Below are 16838 nucleotides of genomic sequence, written 5' to 3' on the forward strand. Positions count from 1 at the left end.
GTAGTTTCTTCCGCTTGTGCAGGCCATTTTGGACGATACCTATTCTTCAAGTATTGGTCGCACACCTTATGAAGCGGCGTTTGGACAACGATTTGCATCACTCCTCACCCGGATGGTGTCTCCATCTCTTGAAACCAACAAAACCACCGAATCAATGGGAGAGATTATGGAGTCTGTGAAAAGCCGCATCGCCAAAGCTCAAGCATTGTACACATGCTAGGCTAACAAATCCAGACGAGATGTCCACTATAAAGAGGTATTGGTCGCACACCTTATGAAGCGGCGTTTGGACAACGATTTGCATCACTCCTCACCCGGATGGTGTCTCCATCTCTTGAAACCAACAAAACCACCGAATCAATGGGAGAGATTATGGAGTCTGTGAAAAGCCGCATCGCCAAAGCTCAAGCATTGTACACATGCTAGGCTAACAAATCCAGACGAGATGTCCACTATAAAGAGGGTCAATGGGTGTATTTATGCATTATCAAGCAAAGATAGAAGCAGGTGGGCAAGCGATGCCCTAAGCTGTCCTTCAGGAGCGTCGAACCATTTCCTATTATTCAAAATATCAACAATGTCTCAATGAAGTTACGCCTTCCAACCAGTTGGACTATGCACAATGTGTTCCATGTAGCTTGGTTGAAGCCATATTTTGGACCTCCTCTTTCAAAGATTTCCAACAAGCAACAACCTGAAGTTCTTGATGAAGCCGAAGTTTTGCAGCCAGAACAGATCCTTCTTCATAAATTCAAGCATGGGTCAAGAAGTAGGATCCAGGAGTTTTACACAGTTCCGTGATCAAGGTACCCATGAAGCAGCGTGGTTGGACGAAGATTTTTTCCAAGAGTTTCCCCATATATTGGCGAACTACTTGGAAGCAATGAACCTATCGCCAAGTAAAAGAGGAAATGTCACATGCACCCTTGCACTTGGGTGCAAAGTGACACGCTGGCTACATCGACAAGTGCATAATAGTTCCCTAATAGGAGATTTTGTCGTATGGTGTGACCCCTTTGTAAGCCCTAGTCCAGGGACAGTCAGGCACAAGCTACGTAAATCAGTCTCCCAGTCTTAGGTCAAGTCAGAAGATCAGTTCTTGTTCGCTGGTACCCACTGGAGAACACTAGGTTAGTGTTTCCATCTTAGGTTTAGTGATAGGTCTAGGTCCAGCCTAGCATAGGAGCCCTTCTGGGCCCCCTCAGGGATGGAACATATGAAAGGGAATGGGCTGGGGGGGGGGGCTGCTTATATAGGCTGCCCTGCACCCCACCCAAGGTGGGCTTTTATGGGGCAAAGGGCTGCAAAGCCAGCCCTAAATCAGCCCACTAAAAGTCGGCCTGTTTAGGGCAGGTTGGCTCAGACCCAGCCCCCTATTTAAGGGGGAGGCCCTTGCCTCTTTCCTCATTCAGTTCCCTCACACCTTCAGCCTCCTGCAGCTCCTCTCCAGCCCCCTCTGAACAGCCTGACACTCACCCCCAGTGGCCCTCTGACCAGCCTCAGCCTTTGGCATCACTTCAGCCCTCTAGGAAGGTGTTATGCAGCCACCATCAGACGGAGAGTCGGGACAGAAAATGGAGTAAGGTCTGGGGTCTGTTTCGGCAGCTCTTTTCAGTCTTTTACAGTTTCACACAGCTCATTCTCGGCTCTTTATTGCAGTCATCTCTCTGCACTCTTACTAGCTTTCACTCTCTCACTCACGCAGTAACCCTGCATTCCGGTGGACAGCACAAGCCTCTCCCTTGCCTTGCAGAAGCATCCTACATCATCAGTGTGGACGGCATCAAGGTCTCGGTATTGGTCGGCGTTGCCTCTATGGTCTTTGGGTTTGCAATACGTGTGCACAATGAGCTCTTCAGAAGCACGTTTCCGTGCTCTCTCAGAGAGTGTTCTTTGTATTTCTCAGTTCTCCAAGTATAAAGCAAATTCTCCCTTGATTGGGGGAGAAGGCCCTCAGTTGGGTACAGGGACCCAATCGGTCGTCGACTCTACTCTCTCTCTCTCTCTCTCTCTACCCTCATCTCCTTTCTCTCTCTATAGTGTATAATGCTAATACCTCGCTAAATGTTTAAAGAAGGCATGCTGTGAATTACACGATCAGATTCCCGTTGCATGTTACGGTTCAGCTTCATTGCCTCGGCATAGCTTTCTTCATCACAAGGTCAGGGCGAGACTCCTCCACTTCCAGCTCAGAACATCTTTCCCTTTCCTTAGACTCCAAGGCCAAAGCCTCACCCAAGGATAGAAACTTCCACAGAATTTGTGGCAGCTCGGGCCCTAGAACCATCTAGACATTCCACACGATACCTGCTTGTACTAGAGGTGTCAGGTATGATCTTGAATGCATCATGTCTCGTCCTATTGGGGCTTCATCTTTGCTTCCACAAGAGAGGAGTGGATCCGCCTTCTTCGAGGTAATGGTGAGGGATCAGATGTTCAAGATGACGGACAAGTGGTCGGGGCAGCAGGGGGAGAAGTTTTGGATCACGCATGGACACATGGCTACTTTCCAGTTGGCTTTCTACCTTGGCACACAAGGCTAGGGCCTGGCAAGTTTAGACCATCACAAAGCATTGCCATGGACTTTATTTTTTATCTTCTCTGTACACCAACAAGTCATTATGGTATGTGGACCATGATTTCTAGGTTTAGCAAACAGGCCCATTTTATTCCAATGAGGAAGAAAATTTCAGTAGATCAGATGGCAAAGCTATTCATGTCCCATGTTTTTAAATATGACACGATGCCACAGTCTATTGTCAATGGCAGAGATCCGAGGACTGTTTGAGAATATGGGTACCACGCTAAAGTTCTCATCTTCGGTTCACCCACAGACTGACTGACAGTTAGAAGAGGCAAAATTCCACGATCCTAGATCTTTTGAAATGCTATGCCTCGGAACACAAGGCAAAATGGGAGCACTATTTACCACTGGTTGAGTTTGCATACAACAATACAGTGCATACTTCTACACGAAAAGCTCCGTTCAAAATCGTGGAAGGAAACAGAAAAGTTCCGTCCATTTCGCACACCAAAGATAAAAATTTTGCATACAACATACAGTGCATACTTCTACAGGAAAAGCTCCGTTCGAAATCGTGGAAGGAAACATAAAAGTTCCGTCCATTTCGCACACCAAAGATAAAAATTTTGCATACAACATACAGTGCATACTTCTACAGGAAAAGCTCCGTTTGAGCTCGTGGAAGGAAACAGAAAAGTTCCGGCCATTTCGCACACCAAAGATAAAATCTTTGAAGCTGATAAGTTTGTGGAAAATTCAAATGAGGCGTACAGGAAATAAAGATAGCTCTCCAGAGGACTCAAGAAAAGCAAAAGAGAGCAGCCAAACGTCATCGTCGCCAATTGATATTTAAAGAAGGTGATCCGGTTCTCGTCCTCAATTGCCAAAAATTACATGTAAAAGAAAGCCAAGTGGAAACACTACAATGTTTGTTAGGCAAAAGACAAGCAAAAATCCCACATACATGCATTCACAAACAATATGCTCCCCACCATGTCCGATCCACCTTACGTATGGCCATCCCTAAGGACCCACTGCCAGTGGTACATCATGAGCATATGTAAACACTTAATGCATGCACATAGATACTCAAACTGTACTTCCTAGGGATAGTTCATGCATGCTTTACCCACCTATGGCCATCTCTTCAGACCCACACTAGTGGTACATCATGAACATCCAAAGTACCTGAGATATCAAATCCAAATCTAAGTGGACAGCCAATCATGCCGCCAACAGATCACCAATAGTGCATATACGATTTGTAGAGCTGCAGATAACAAATATGTATAGCACTGCAAACCAAAGCGACTAGTACACCCAATGTGACTAGTACACCACGTACATCACGACCAACAATGCACGACATAAATCACTTCCAGGAATTGCACATCCGGAACTAAGGTCTAGGGGAATCCATTCTCTTTTTGTCAAAACCACATGACAAAAAAGAGTATTCCCATCTTGTCAAATCCTCATGACAAGAATAACATGCATATTTTACCGTTACCTCATGGCAAAAATAGCATCCAAAAGTAGCAAGGAAAACACCATCCTACAAACCGTATAACATACATCATCTAGAATCGGATGCCAAAAAGAGTGGCAGACTTTGCCATACAAATTTCTTTTTACAAGTACCTGTATATGGCGTTATACAAAACCAGCCGTAAACAACCCACTGTGGAATTCGAAACTCTTACGGTGGCTCATCCGTGTCACTAGCCGGCTCCATCCTCTTACGGTTAGAACAATCTCTAGGCCCATGTCCCTCCTCTTTGCAAATAAAACATTTGCCAGCTTCATATAAAGTGCCTCGTTCCTCTAGAAACTAACCATTACGTTCATCCTTTTGACGACTAGCTTTTCTATCAGACTTATCCCCGCGAGATCCATTCTTCCTCTCATCCTTCACCGGATCGGTATCATGCTTCTAACCACCTTTGAACCCAAAAGTCCTCCCCTACATCAAAGCATATGCCGTGCTAGCATTCTCGATAAGCTGAGACATATTGGAAACTTTAGTCTTTGTGCAATAGTCTCTCAACTCCTTAGGCAGCCCGCAATAATATTTCTCAACCTGCTCAGTGAAAGGAACAATCCAGTAGGAGCTAACACGCAACAAAGCCGCCCAAAACTTGATGTTATACTCCTCCAAATTACGGCAATTATTGGAATTCAGCTCATGTCAAGCAGTCATGATATCCACTTCAAAAGTCGTGGTAAGCCACGCAGCTGAAAACACCTGCTTGAAACCTACGCACGTGTTGGTGCAATCTTTTGCATAAGCATAGTGGTCCACCACTGAAGTGCATTCCCCTTTAGAAAACTTGCAGCCCAGCATATTTTGGATAACTCTATAAAATTCCCTCCTGTGTAGGCTGCCTCAAAAAGGTCAAGGCCTTAAGTTTATCCTGCACCCCACTAAATGTCTCAAATTTTACAGCTACACCGGCCTCTTTAAAGTCCATCTTCTTCCCTTGAGGTGCCAAATTATCATATACAGGTGCCTGGGCAAAAGGGACAGCAGCACTCACTCTATCTCCCACACTACCAGCATTGGGAAAAGCTGTATTATTCAGACCAGCACCCATATTTTGCATATTTTCCAAACCAAGGTTATCTGCTGCTGCATTAGGCATACCTATTTGCATCCTGGAACTGCTCCAACATTTGCATACATCATATTCTGTCCAATGGGCTCTAAACTAGGCTGAAACCCAACTGTTTGACTAGCAAGCATACCTGAAAATCGGGCTTGTGGGCTGACCATAGCCTGAAACACTGAATCACCACCAAAATAACCAAGTTGCACCGGGTTTGCCATAACTTCTTGCTGTCCGGAAACCATGGACTGAAAATTATTACCTTGAGTTGGCCCCGGAATAGCATTAGGCTGCTGCTGACCATAGAGGTTTTGAGAGGGCTGATCCTGAAAGCTGACATGTGGTCTCTTGTTAGCTTCAACATCTCTGTCCCCATCATCAGACTTCCTTTTCTTCGGCTGCACATCAAAATTCATCATCTTCTGGAAGCGAGGATCCTGCGTAAATTGCGTGAAAGCACTCATTAAACTCTGCATCTGTGCCTTGAATAATTCCACTCCTCCTCGTCGGTCCGATCATCCTGATGCTCAGCAACATGCTGGGACTCCTCTCTTGCACCCTGATCATCATCATGACACTGAGACATCCGCTCTTCCTCCTCCTCTCCAGTAAGACTTAGAGATCACTCCTTGTGAGACATAATTACTGAATAGTATGATGTCTTCTTCACTTAGTCTGCTAGATTTGCACCAAGCCAACCACAGGGTCCCCTCTTGAAGAAGTTAGGTGAATCCCGGCAATGGAACCACTGAAACCAGCCTCAACAACGTAAAGGGTGGTAGGATCCACTAAATTATAGCATACACAGTAAATTGACAAATAAATATGCACCACAAATTAAATCGCAGGGGAGCTAGAGCGCTCCTACTCAGAAAGAAGGACACTGATTGGCCCCAAACATTGGCGCCCCTTGCGGTATTTATTTAACATTCATTTGAAGCCAAACGGCTGATTACAAAGGTCTCTAGGAAGCTGCACCACAGCCAACCCAATGCCCGCAGACTCCCCGTCTAGCCCACCTTATAATTCCCTGCTCAACTCCAAACGCTGAAGGGCATCCAATTACTAGACAATCTTGTATCCTAAGCCAACCAAAGCATGCGACAAAGACCCCAAAAGCATCCACTATCTCTGCTACACCTACAATTGCACAATCAAGTACCCAACCAGCTAGACGCGGCTAAACAACTACAAGACAAAGCCTTCAACAACCAAACTCTGGTGCAATCAATCGACGAACCACTTCCAAGCAAGTTGCCTCTGTAAACTACTCAGTGCTTTCTATTAATTCAGACAACGGATTTTGCAGAGGCGTTTGAATGAAATGAATGCAAGTTGCCAAACACATATACTTGAACTTAAGAGTTTGCAATTAAGCTGGAATTAAGACTTATACAGCTTAAACACAAAGTGACATCATTGGAAATTGCAATATGATTGAGGGGCCAAGACGGCCCCCCCCCCCCTTATCCAAGCTCTCTTGAAAATGGAGATACAAGACCAAGGTGCAATGCACCTTCCAAACTGATGAACTCAGTGAAAACCTAGGACCTAGATACAAGACTCAAGAGCATATGTACAAGGTAGACAACAAAAAAAAGAGGACTCCAAGCTCAGGTTTCAACTCTTGGCTTGCCCAATCCACAAGGAAGAAGCCTGCAACAATCACCACTTATATCCAACATTAGAGGCAAGCACTAGTTTCTAGAAATATAGTAGAAACAACACGAAATAGTGCTATAAATGAGATAAACTTGACAATACAGGCTCCCTTCGTGACTTGACCCTTTTGTAGATGAAGTCCTTGATGCATCTGAAGCTACCTTGGGTGAGGAGAGTGTGGAAATGGGGCTGGAATGAGAACAGCTTAAAAAAACAGTCTGTAGGCTAGAGAGAGAAAGCCTTTATGGAGTGATAGCTGTAGAGGGAGAGTGCCAATGCTGATCCCAAGGGAGGGGATGTAAGAGAGGAGCTGCTGCTGTTCCAGAGGTGCACAGAAAGGCAGATTTCTGCAAGGGAAATGGGCTGGAACAGTAGAGAGAGAGATTCTGCAGTAGAGAGAGAAAGATTGCAGCAGGAGAGAGAAAGGGGCTGTAGCTGCTCCAGGCTAGGAGAAGGAGAGAGGATGCTGCTGCTGTTCCAGAAGAGCTGAGAGGGGACAGATTTCTGGATAGGAGGGGCTGGAACTGTAGAGAGAGAATGTGCTGCTGTAGAGAGAGAATGTGCTGCTGAGGTGAGAAGAAGAAGAAGAATGTATTACCGTCCTCTGGGGGCCAAGAAACCGACCCATGGGACCCATGAAAATCACAATACAAGTGTCTCCCTTCTTTTATGGAAGGGGTAGGAAAACAACTATTCTGAAATACATTGAGTAATACAACATTCCCGATATTGAAGAATCTTGGCAATAAAATTGCCCAGAGTGGCTATATGGGTATGTGAAAGCAAGCTTGCGAGGGTGTCGTGTTCCTTTGTAATGTTGTTAAAGTCCCTCCTTATGCATGCATATCGTGGGCATGTAAGGAGGACATGTGCCTCTGTCTCTACTTGTTCTTGGTCACATAACTTGCAAAATCTTTGTTCCCTTGAGACATCTCCCCAAGCACCTTTCTCTACCTCCAAAGTGTGTGATCGGGTGCGGACGAGTGCAATACTTCTTCTTGCATTTGCAGGTATGGGTATAGTTATGTACTTTTGTGCATTATCTTCCTCCTTGGAGTAGGTGTCCCAATAGATGGGATTGATATGTGTACAATAGTACTCATACTTAGCCCTTTTCTCAGCTGATTGCCATTTTTGTTGCAATATTCCCAACAAAGCTTTATGAAATGCCTTCTCATCCATTTCCCCGGATGACATCTCAAGGTAGGATGTTACTCTCCATCTTTGGAACCATCTTTGAATGTCTTGCCACCAACCAGATGATAACATCTTGCTTTTGTTTGTCTTTTGAGGCCTTTTACTTGCTTCCCATGCTTTCATTGGTAATCTCTGCCACCCCATGTTCTTGACCTTCTTCACATATTTGAAAACCCTTCGTAGTGCTCTCAGTTCAATGGGCCTTGTACCAGTCTCAATAAGCATGATTGAGTACGGTGTAGTAATTTTGACTCCTAGATGCCGTCTTAGAAATGATTTCTGTATTTTTTCAATATCATTCCATTTTGATGCTGAGATGCTTCCTCCCCATACTTCTACTGCATATAGCACTGTTTGCACCACATATGCATCAAATAGAATCCGTTTGATGCTCCATCTCTTAGTGTCACTATTTCTGCAGTCATTTTCAAAATGATAATACTTTCCCCACCCAGCATCTATCCTTCTATGGACACAATCATTCCATCTATGATTTGCTGGCACATCTATTCCCAAGTATTTGAATGTGTTTACCCTCTCAATTTCCTGCTCATTGAACATAATACTTGGGGTGTTTGCAGGCTGCTTTGTTTTTACTATCATCATTTTAGTTTTGGTGGCATTTACCATGAGTCCACTCTCTGCACAGAGCTTGTGTAGAATGGGCATCATCCTCTGCATACTTTCTGCTGTGTATGAGAAAAAGACAACATCATCTGCATATAACAACAGTAGTACGGTGTATGCACATATTTCAGGGCCCTCTAGCTGCTGCTCTTGCATCATTTCTTTGACCAACTCCTCCAATCTGTCAATACATAGTCCAAATAATGTTGGTGACAAAGGGCAACCCTGTTTAACCCCCATATTACTGTGGAATGTATTTGACAATCCGTTTCTGCCTTTGAGTTGGCAAGTTACCCTCTCATACAATCTGAAAACTGCTGTTTTTAAGTGGTTTGGCACTCTTAATTGGTCCATTCTTTCCCCCAACTTGTTTCTAGGCACTGTGTCAAATGCCTTCTTGAAATCTATGAAGCAACAATAGAGAGGCTTTCCTTGCAACCGGCTCTCTTCCATTAGAACCCGTAGTGTGACCAAGTGATCCACAGTGCTATGGTTTCTTCGAAAACCAGCTTGTCCGATGGCCCTCTTACCATTTAGTTCTGCCCATATACTAAGTTCTGTCTCAATGATTGTGCCAAAGAGCTTGGCCATGGTGGATCCCACCATGATGGTTCTATAATTGGAAAGCTAGTTACGATCTCCACCTTTATATATTGGTTTTATCCAATTTTCTTGCCACTCTGGGGGGAAGCCATTGGCAATTGCATCATTAAGCAAAGAGACTAGGCATATTCGTGTGTAGTCCCCTGTCCATTTTAGTAGCTCAGCCTTTATATGCAATGTATCATCTGCTTTTCCATTGGCCATTTTCTTCAAGCCCTCATTCACATCGTCCAAAGAGAAAATATGTGGGCTATTGTAGTGAGCTATGTCTGTGAATATAGGTAAGGCATGTGGATGGGTGTAAAGTTGCTTGGCATATTGGAGCATTTCCTCATCTGTGAAGTCTCCCATGATTTCTTTTGATCTCCCTTTAGTTTGTCTTCATGTTCCTCTCGGGTTCTTAGCAAAATCAATGGCATCTTGCCACTCTTTGTCTAACTGATATTTCCTCTTTTTTCTCCGAGTAAGTGCATGGAAGTGCTTTTCAGCCTCTTTACGTTGCAAGTCATTTGGCATCTGTTTAATTTTCAGCCTGACTTTTATGCATTCACCATCAAACCATTTGTTTTGTGGTAAACCCTTTGTGCTTACTCTCTTGATCTTTTTCTGTCCCATGACTGTATGTGCAGCTGAGAGTAAAGCCTGTTTCATTTCACTCCAGTTCAGCCTGCAAACATTCTTAATAAGAGCATCAGTGGTGTCAGCATACTCCTCCCTCTTGTCTATGTCCATCCGAAAAGACCAATTCTTTGCTGCCTGGGCTGTAGTTTCTGCCGAATGAGGTATGTGCATTTTGAGATAAAGGGGGGTATGATCTGATTCTGGATATTTTGGGCCAATTATATAATCATGTACCAAATGTACTGCATCTAGTGAAATTAAGGCGTAGTCTATCACACTTGACCCTCCACTAGCTGGGAAACATGTTGGAACTTTTGTATGTGGAAAGAGGCCTGATCCATTCAGCACTATCATATTAAGCCCATTCACTAGGCTTGTCAATGCCTCTCCATGTGCATTTACTTCCTTGTCCTCCGAGTATCTCTGCCACTTGGGGTCTATCTCAATTTCTTTATCTTTGTCATATTCATGTCCTGTAAGTGACTGAAACTGGGTGTCCCCAATGCGTGCATTCATGTCTCCTAGAATCAATACTCTCCCCTTGGAATTAAATTCCACCAAATCTGAGCATAAGTCTCCGTATGGATCTGATGCATCTCTATCATATCGTTGAGAGAATGGCCTGGGGAGAAGCTGGCTGCACCCAAGGAGCTGGAGAGGTTCTACTGCATCAACCAAAAGGAGAGAGAAGAAAAGTGACGAATTTTTCATGTAGGGAATGAAGGGGAGAGGCCTTCTTTTATAGGCTCAGCCCCCCCCCCCAAGGCCTAGAGTGGAAGGTGGATACTTGTCCCAGATTTTTGGTGGGCTGCAGTCCCAAAGAGGACAGCCCACAACCTGCCCCAAATCTACCAGATTTGGGGCCAGACACTTGGCCTGCATGCCCTGCCACTTGCCATGCATGCTGCCACATGTGTGGGACAGGTGGACTGACCTGCCAGCTTAGATTCCATGTGGCAGCCTGCCACGTGTCAGCTGCAAAAACCCTAAAATTTCAAAGTTGTCAGAATTCAATTTTGATCGCACCCACGGGTTCCTAACAGCTTCAACTACCTATTGACGTACTCTAAGGTCATAATTGAGCCATACTGAGCTCATTTGTTTGTCATCTTATCTTGCATTTCCATTACTCTTGGCATGCTGCCAGGCCCACACCCAAAGCTCAGGGAACATTCTCTTGAATGGTTCCTAGGTCAATATGCAATCTGTGCATTTGATTGGTCCCATGTTTGGGTACTCAGGTGGGGTGAAATGTCCCTCTCAAAGAGAGGCCATCACTCTTGTGGGTCACTAATGCCCATAACCCCAAGCAAGGGGGTCCACCCTCAAATGCTAGACCTAGTCCCCATTGTCCGTAACTGAACGGTAGGAAAACATTTCATTTCTTAATAAGCATACTATTGAAAAACAAAAAGAAATAGTACCAAGCAAGTGGATACATGTTGAAGCAGGATGACAGCCTCAATCTATAGCCTCCCTGGCCACTGCCCAACAGCCTAAATCAACCTTTCTTCGTGAGGAAAGAAACCCAAACGCAATAACTAGCCAGCAACCAATCAGGGAACGGCAAAAGCAGGCAAAAAGCAAGCCATCTTCTAACCAGTATGCACAGAAGATAGGTCACTAGGGCTGGAAAACCCTAGATCCTGCAAAGAAAAGAGGATTCTGCTCTGGCACAGCCCCAAGAGTAGCTTAGAAGTGAACACCCACGCCTGGAAAGGTACACTGTTGCACACTTTGGCCCTAGGAATTAATTGCCTAGTAACTAGGTGCACATTCACTATTTCCAAGGGCCCACTAGGGAATTTTAATTCCCCACCCATGGCCGGACCCTCACGACCAAAAGGCTCAAGGCAGTCACACGCAAATTACGGGCGCAAATCAAAAGTCCCATAATTTCACGTCCTCCTGACAGGACTTGCCATCATTGACCTGAAGATGCACAGCAAAGCCCTTTTGGCAAGTTGGTAGTGCGGGGTCTCAATCTAGGATTGGAGCCCTAGGAGCTCTTGCTCTAGATAAGGCTTGTCAAGAACACACTCCGCACAGAGGTCCAACAGTCCCATAGGTGTTCTTTTCAGAGGCTCCCCTCAATGGGAAGGGATCACCCCTACTGAGGAGTCTTCACAAAGTTTGGTAGCATTTGTCAGGAGGACTAATTCGAGCCAGCCCACGGCCCTTGAGGAGTTCAAGCGACATCCGCTCCCAAGGCATCGAAAGAGATAGAGACACGACAGACTCACAGCCAGTTGATGCAAAGATCAGGCTTGGGGACCTTCCCTCCATGGTCACCAAATCGGATGCATGCCCAGCAAGGATGACATAGTCAGTTGTCTGATGCAGGGCCATAGCTACAAGACCACAATGGACCACACATACCGACCGTTGCCAGCATTCTATCACATGTTTTATGCCATTGGAGCCTCGTACACGGGCGGACGACCCCTTGGGTTCCCTTGTGCCAACTTCCAGAGGGTCATCACAGTGATGCCACACCACAATTTCCATCCTCTCGATGGGCGGAGACATTTGCTCCACCCAATCATCTCATTGTATCAGGTTCTTTCAATCTCATAGACCATTCGGTCTTTTGAAGACTTTTGATAGAGTTTCTTTCTTTCCCTCTTCCCTCTTGAGTCTTGACTCTTGACCCTTCATACTTGTCCACATCGCACAATGACAAGATCTAGCGCCCTCGTTGGTGAAGATGTGAAGCCAAGGGATGCTTGCCTGGACGCTAAGGAGATCAGGAGGTATGCCCAGTCTAGCTAACACAAGAGTGTATGCTAGTATTCTATCACTCTTTTGATGGCTGGAGCCACACATGCAAGAGCTAATATTTTAGGGGATGGAGGGAGAGGTGTGCTCACGTTTTTTAGAATATTTTTCTTGCTCATGGGGGATGTCATGCCTGATATGTGTAGTTGCTTCCTTGTTTTGCAGCCATCAATTTCATACAAGGCCCTTAATATTATTAAGACTTGAGCAAAGCTGAAGGTGCAACAAGGTGTACATGATGTTACACATGTAGAGGCTGACACCAATGCAGGTACTGGCGTGGGTGGATGCGGTTCAGCTCCTACTCCATCACAAAGTGCTACCCCTACTGGATGCACCTTCCATGGACGTAGTTGGACAATGAGAGGGGCTACTAGTTCTACACCTTTTACCTTCACCCTTCTTTGACACTCAATAGTTAGGTGCCTGCTTTGCAATCTGGACCCATAGTGGAGCCACCAGTCAAGAGGGCACAAGGTCTACCTCAGCCCAACACTACTTTGCGGCAGAGTTGGGGCCCTCTCCTACGATTAGAAGCACAGTGCAATTTTGCAATTGTTGCTACAAGTGCAAAGGCAGCAGTTGCGGGATGTCCTTTCCAGCCAGCTTGTTTAGAGACAATCCTTACTACACTCAAATGGATGGGCTGATGTGCACAAGAAACACATGATCAATATCTGGGTGTCACGTTATGTTTTAAGAAACATAGACGTATCCCTTCCAAGCCTTTCAGTCACAAGCAAAATATTATTCTGTAATTTATAAATAGTAATTTATTTTGGCTCTAGAGTCTACAATGTGCATGATGCAATAAGAGCTCTAGCCTCCAAAAGTATTTTATTGTAGGGGATTTCATTTATTCGCATACTACAATAGAGGATGTGAGACTTGAAAATGTGGTCCAGTGTATCACCAATAATCATTCAGCATGCAAGAATATGGGAGAGCATGCCATGGCACATTGTCCCCATTGTATGGCCACCTTATGTAGCTCATTCCATTGATCTATTGATGGAGAACATTGGCAACCTCCCTTGGTTTTTGGATGTGATAGGAAGATCACATACAATCATTAACTTCATCAATCATTAGCATAGGGTGCTTGCAAAGTTCAGAGATCCTCGCAAGTGAAAATGATATAGAGTATGTGAATTACAACAAGAATTGGGAGCTACTTCTTAAGGGATGGAAGGAGTATGTGAAGCAGGTTTATGAAGGGCAACTTTGCACGTGCCATTGCCCTAGATGTGGATAATCAATCAGATCCATTGTCTTGGAGGACAAAATTTGGCAGACTCCGTGAACTCTTGCACTTGGAGTGTTGTCACGAGATTGCTCCTCTTGTTGTGCAGAGTTTGTGTAGAGTATTATGGCAAATATACATTCTATAAACATATAGGAGAGAAACCAGTCTCTAAAGTGGAAAGTGTAGATTCAAATTTCAATCTTTTCTAGAATCTTGACTGATAAGTGTATTCACTGTTACAACTTACCACTCAACGCATAAACCAGCTTATTTATGTGAATTGCAATCTTCGAAATTTGGAGAGTCTTCAAGGCACAGATGGTGATAGTGTTTTTAGGTAGGAGCCAAATCATGCGACGAAAGAGCAGGTGGAGGTCAAGCATGGTGATGAGTCACAAATGCAGCTATCACATGAGGAGGAGGATGTCTTTAGCTCTGCATTGTTGACGGACATGCTCGCAGATTTGTCATCGTGCAATACTGCATGCAACAAAGGCCTGACACTAGAGCTACTATGGTCAGCAGTACCTCTCAGTCTCAGCCCGTGAAACAATATGTACACCAAGGACAAGCTGAAGAAAAGCAGGTGGATGAGGACAGGTTTCTCAGTGAGTAGTAGAGCAGGGTGTAAGGAGTTAGGCGTGGAGGATAGTGCAGACACTGTTGAGTCACCCAACTCATCCGAGGCTGCATTCACTTTCAGAAGCGAGGATGAGTCTAAGGATCGTGTGACGTCTTCAGAGGAGGAGGAGGATTGGTTTTTTAGTTTTGGGGATTCACTTTTGAGTTTTGATCATTGATTATCTTTATTATCATCGATGATCATGTATAGACTATGATGTCTACAGCCTTATCTAGCTTCTAGTTGCGAGTATGGACCATGTTTATCTCGCATGATCATGCATGTTTGACTTTTTGTGAAGAGTTACAATACCAGTCTTGACTCTTAACTCTTGCATTGTATGCATGAAGCATATTTGACATTGGTAATATGTATGGCAATTGGCTCATGAGTCATCATTTATGACTTTGTATGGGTCGATTCATATCATGGACAAGCTGCGAGCATTGATCTTAAGGCTTCATGTATGATGTAACATGTATGGATCACAATGATGTTAGATGTGCGATATATTATGTATGTACTATTGTGACATTTATGATGTTACTTTAGAACTTAGATCTTTAGGATTTCTAAAAATTATTAAGGTTTCAACTTTTAAGTAACAATTTAAGTTTACTAGTCTCTAGATAGTTGCAGGCTTGACGTTTCACCACGCTTCAGGGTTTCAAAAATTCAAACAAGTTATGATGCTTATTTTAATTAGTTTCCACACTCCATGCCTTAAATAATCATTTATTTTATTCATTTATTCATATATTTAAATATCCTGATAATGTTTTATAGGCACACATTTCAAGGTTTCTTTGAAAGTTTTCAGAGAGCTTGAAACCAGTTCTCTGAAACGTGGTGACTATGGTCCCAAATACGTACTGGGACATGCCTAAAAGAAAAACCAACATTTCCTAAAGTGGGGGAAGGAGAGGGAATGCAAATTTCAAACATTACCCTCAAGCCAGATTCAACCCAGCCCTGTTCTACTGCCCATATGCTTTTCTTCTTCAACTCATTTTTTGGTCTCCTTGTCAAGCCCAAAGGATATATCTAGTTGCTGTCTACCTCCTTCCTGGATCCACGACAGCAGTATACTCTTTCCTATGGTTACCTACAAGCAGGCATGCAGCAGAGAGCCCTGAGCCCTAAACATGCAGTTATCTCGTTTAAAAATTCTATTAATTTTCCGTGTGTCACCTACAAAGCCCTCAGCCTGCAGCATTTTCATTGGCAGTTCAGTCTACATACTACGCTTTCGCACATGCAAACCTCCCCTGGAGTATAAGCCAGAGCCTCATCTATCCAAAACTTCAACTTTTCGCTCGAAAGCATTTGCAGCATGTGCACAGCTGTCCAGTCCACAATGCCCTCCTGATTGGCACACATGGTACAGTAAAACCAGAAAATGGCTCTTTATTGAGGGGATTCTTGCAAAACATAAGGAGTTGTATATCCTTTACTTCGCAAAAAATTTCAAGACTATGGCAATCAACCAATATTCTCTGATTTCTTTCATATACAGAAGTTGTCAAATGCGGGTACATTTATGCATACCTACTTGAAAGCCCAACGCACTCGATTGATTTAGAATGGCCCCTGAGCGAGCCAACAATCTGAAAATAAAATTATACAAACTGTTAAAAGCATGTCATGTATGCACTTCAAAGCCTGCTCCACTCAATCATTTTGATTCCAATTCATGAAGAAGAAATAATGACCACCTTTCCAGTTCGAATGTTCACAATGTGAACACTAGAATCCGTTGATCCAGTAATAGCAATGCCAGAATCTGTGTGGACGCCAAGGCTGGTAAGACCTTCGGTATGGTAAGGATGCCCTGGACCAACATCAACACTGCCTTGTGTCATAAAAATTTGAAAACTTTGGAACACACATTGCATCAACCTTCACTCATAAGGTTTCATCACATGGGCAAATCAGGACTTCTTGGGTTAAAGACTAGGCCGGTGAACAACCAAGACATTCCATCTCTACTGTGAAAAGACTCAACTATGAACATATTTATGGTATAGAATGTTTATCAGGGCACGCAAAATCTCAGACACCACGAGTGTTCATTTTGAAACAGCTTACAGCAGGTTCGTTGGCAGGAACTTCTACAAAGGCCTGCAAATTACACGACAGACTCGACAGCGGGTTGATGCACGGCTCATGCTCGGGGGTCTTCCCTCCATGCTCACTAGATTGGGGGCACGACTGACAGGTGTTACAGTGGCTTTTGTCAGACATAGCGCCGCTGCAAGGAGACCACAGCGGACCACACGCACAGACCACTGTCAGAGGTCTATCACAGGTTTCTGTTAGCACAGCCTCATTCACCGTCAGCCCCTCTTGAGA

At 44.3% G+C, this 16838-nt stretch overlaps 1 protein-coding gene across 1 annotated transcript in view; it reads right to left on the reverse strand.

The window, feature by feature from the left end:
• Window positions 1-16838, reverse strand: part of LOC147898764 (transducin family protein / WD-40 repeat family protein) — a 50990-nt gene that overhangs the window by 13343 nt on the left and 20809 nt on the right. The window contains exons 9-10 of the mRNA XM_087379049.1: window positions 16202-16317; window positions 16035-16093 (exon numbers count right to left, since the gene is read on the reverse strand). Coding sequence (XP_087235175.1) covers window positions 16035-16093; window positions 16202-16317 — 175 coding nt within the window. The remainder of the gene's footprint in view (window positions 1-16034; window positions 16094-16201; window positions 16318-16838) is intronic.

This window comes from Dipteris shenzhenensis, chromosome 9 (assembly GCF_047967505.1).
Source record: "Dipteris shenzhenensis isolate YYH24624 ecotype China chromosome 9, Dip_SZ_1.0, whole genome shotgun sequence".
Taxonomy (NCBI): Eukaryota; Viridiplantae; Streptophyta; class Polypodiopsida; order Gleicheniales; family Dipteridaceae; genus Dipteris; species Dipteris shenzhenensis.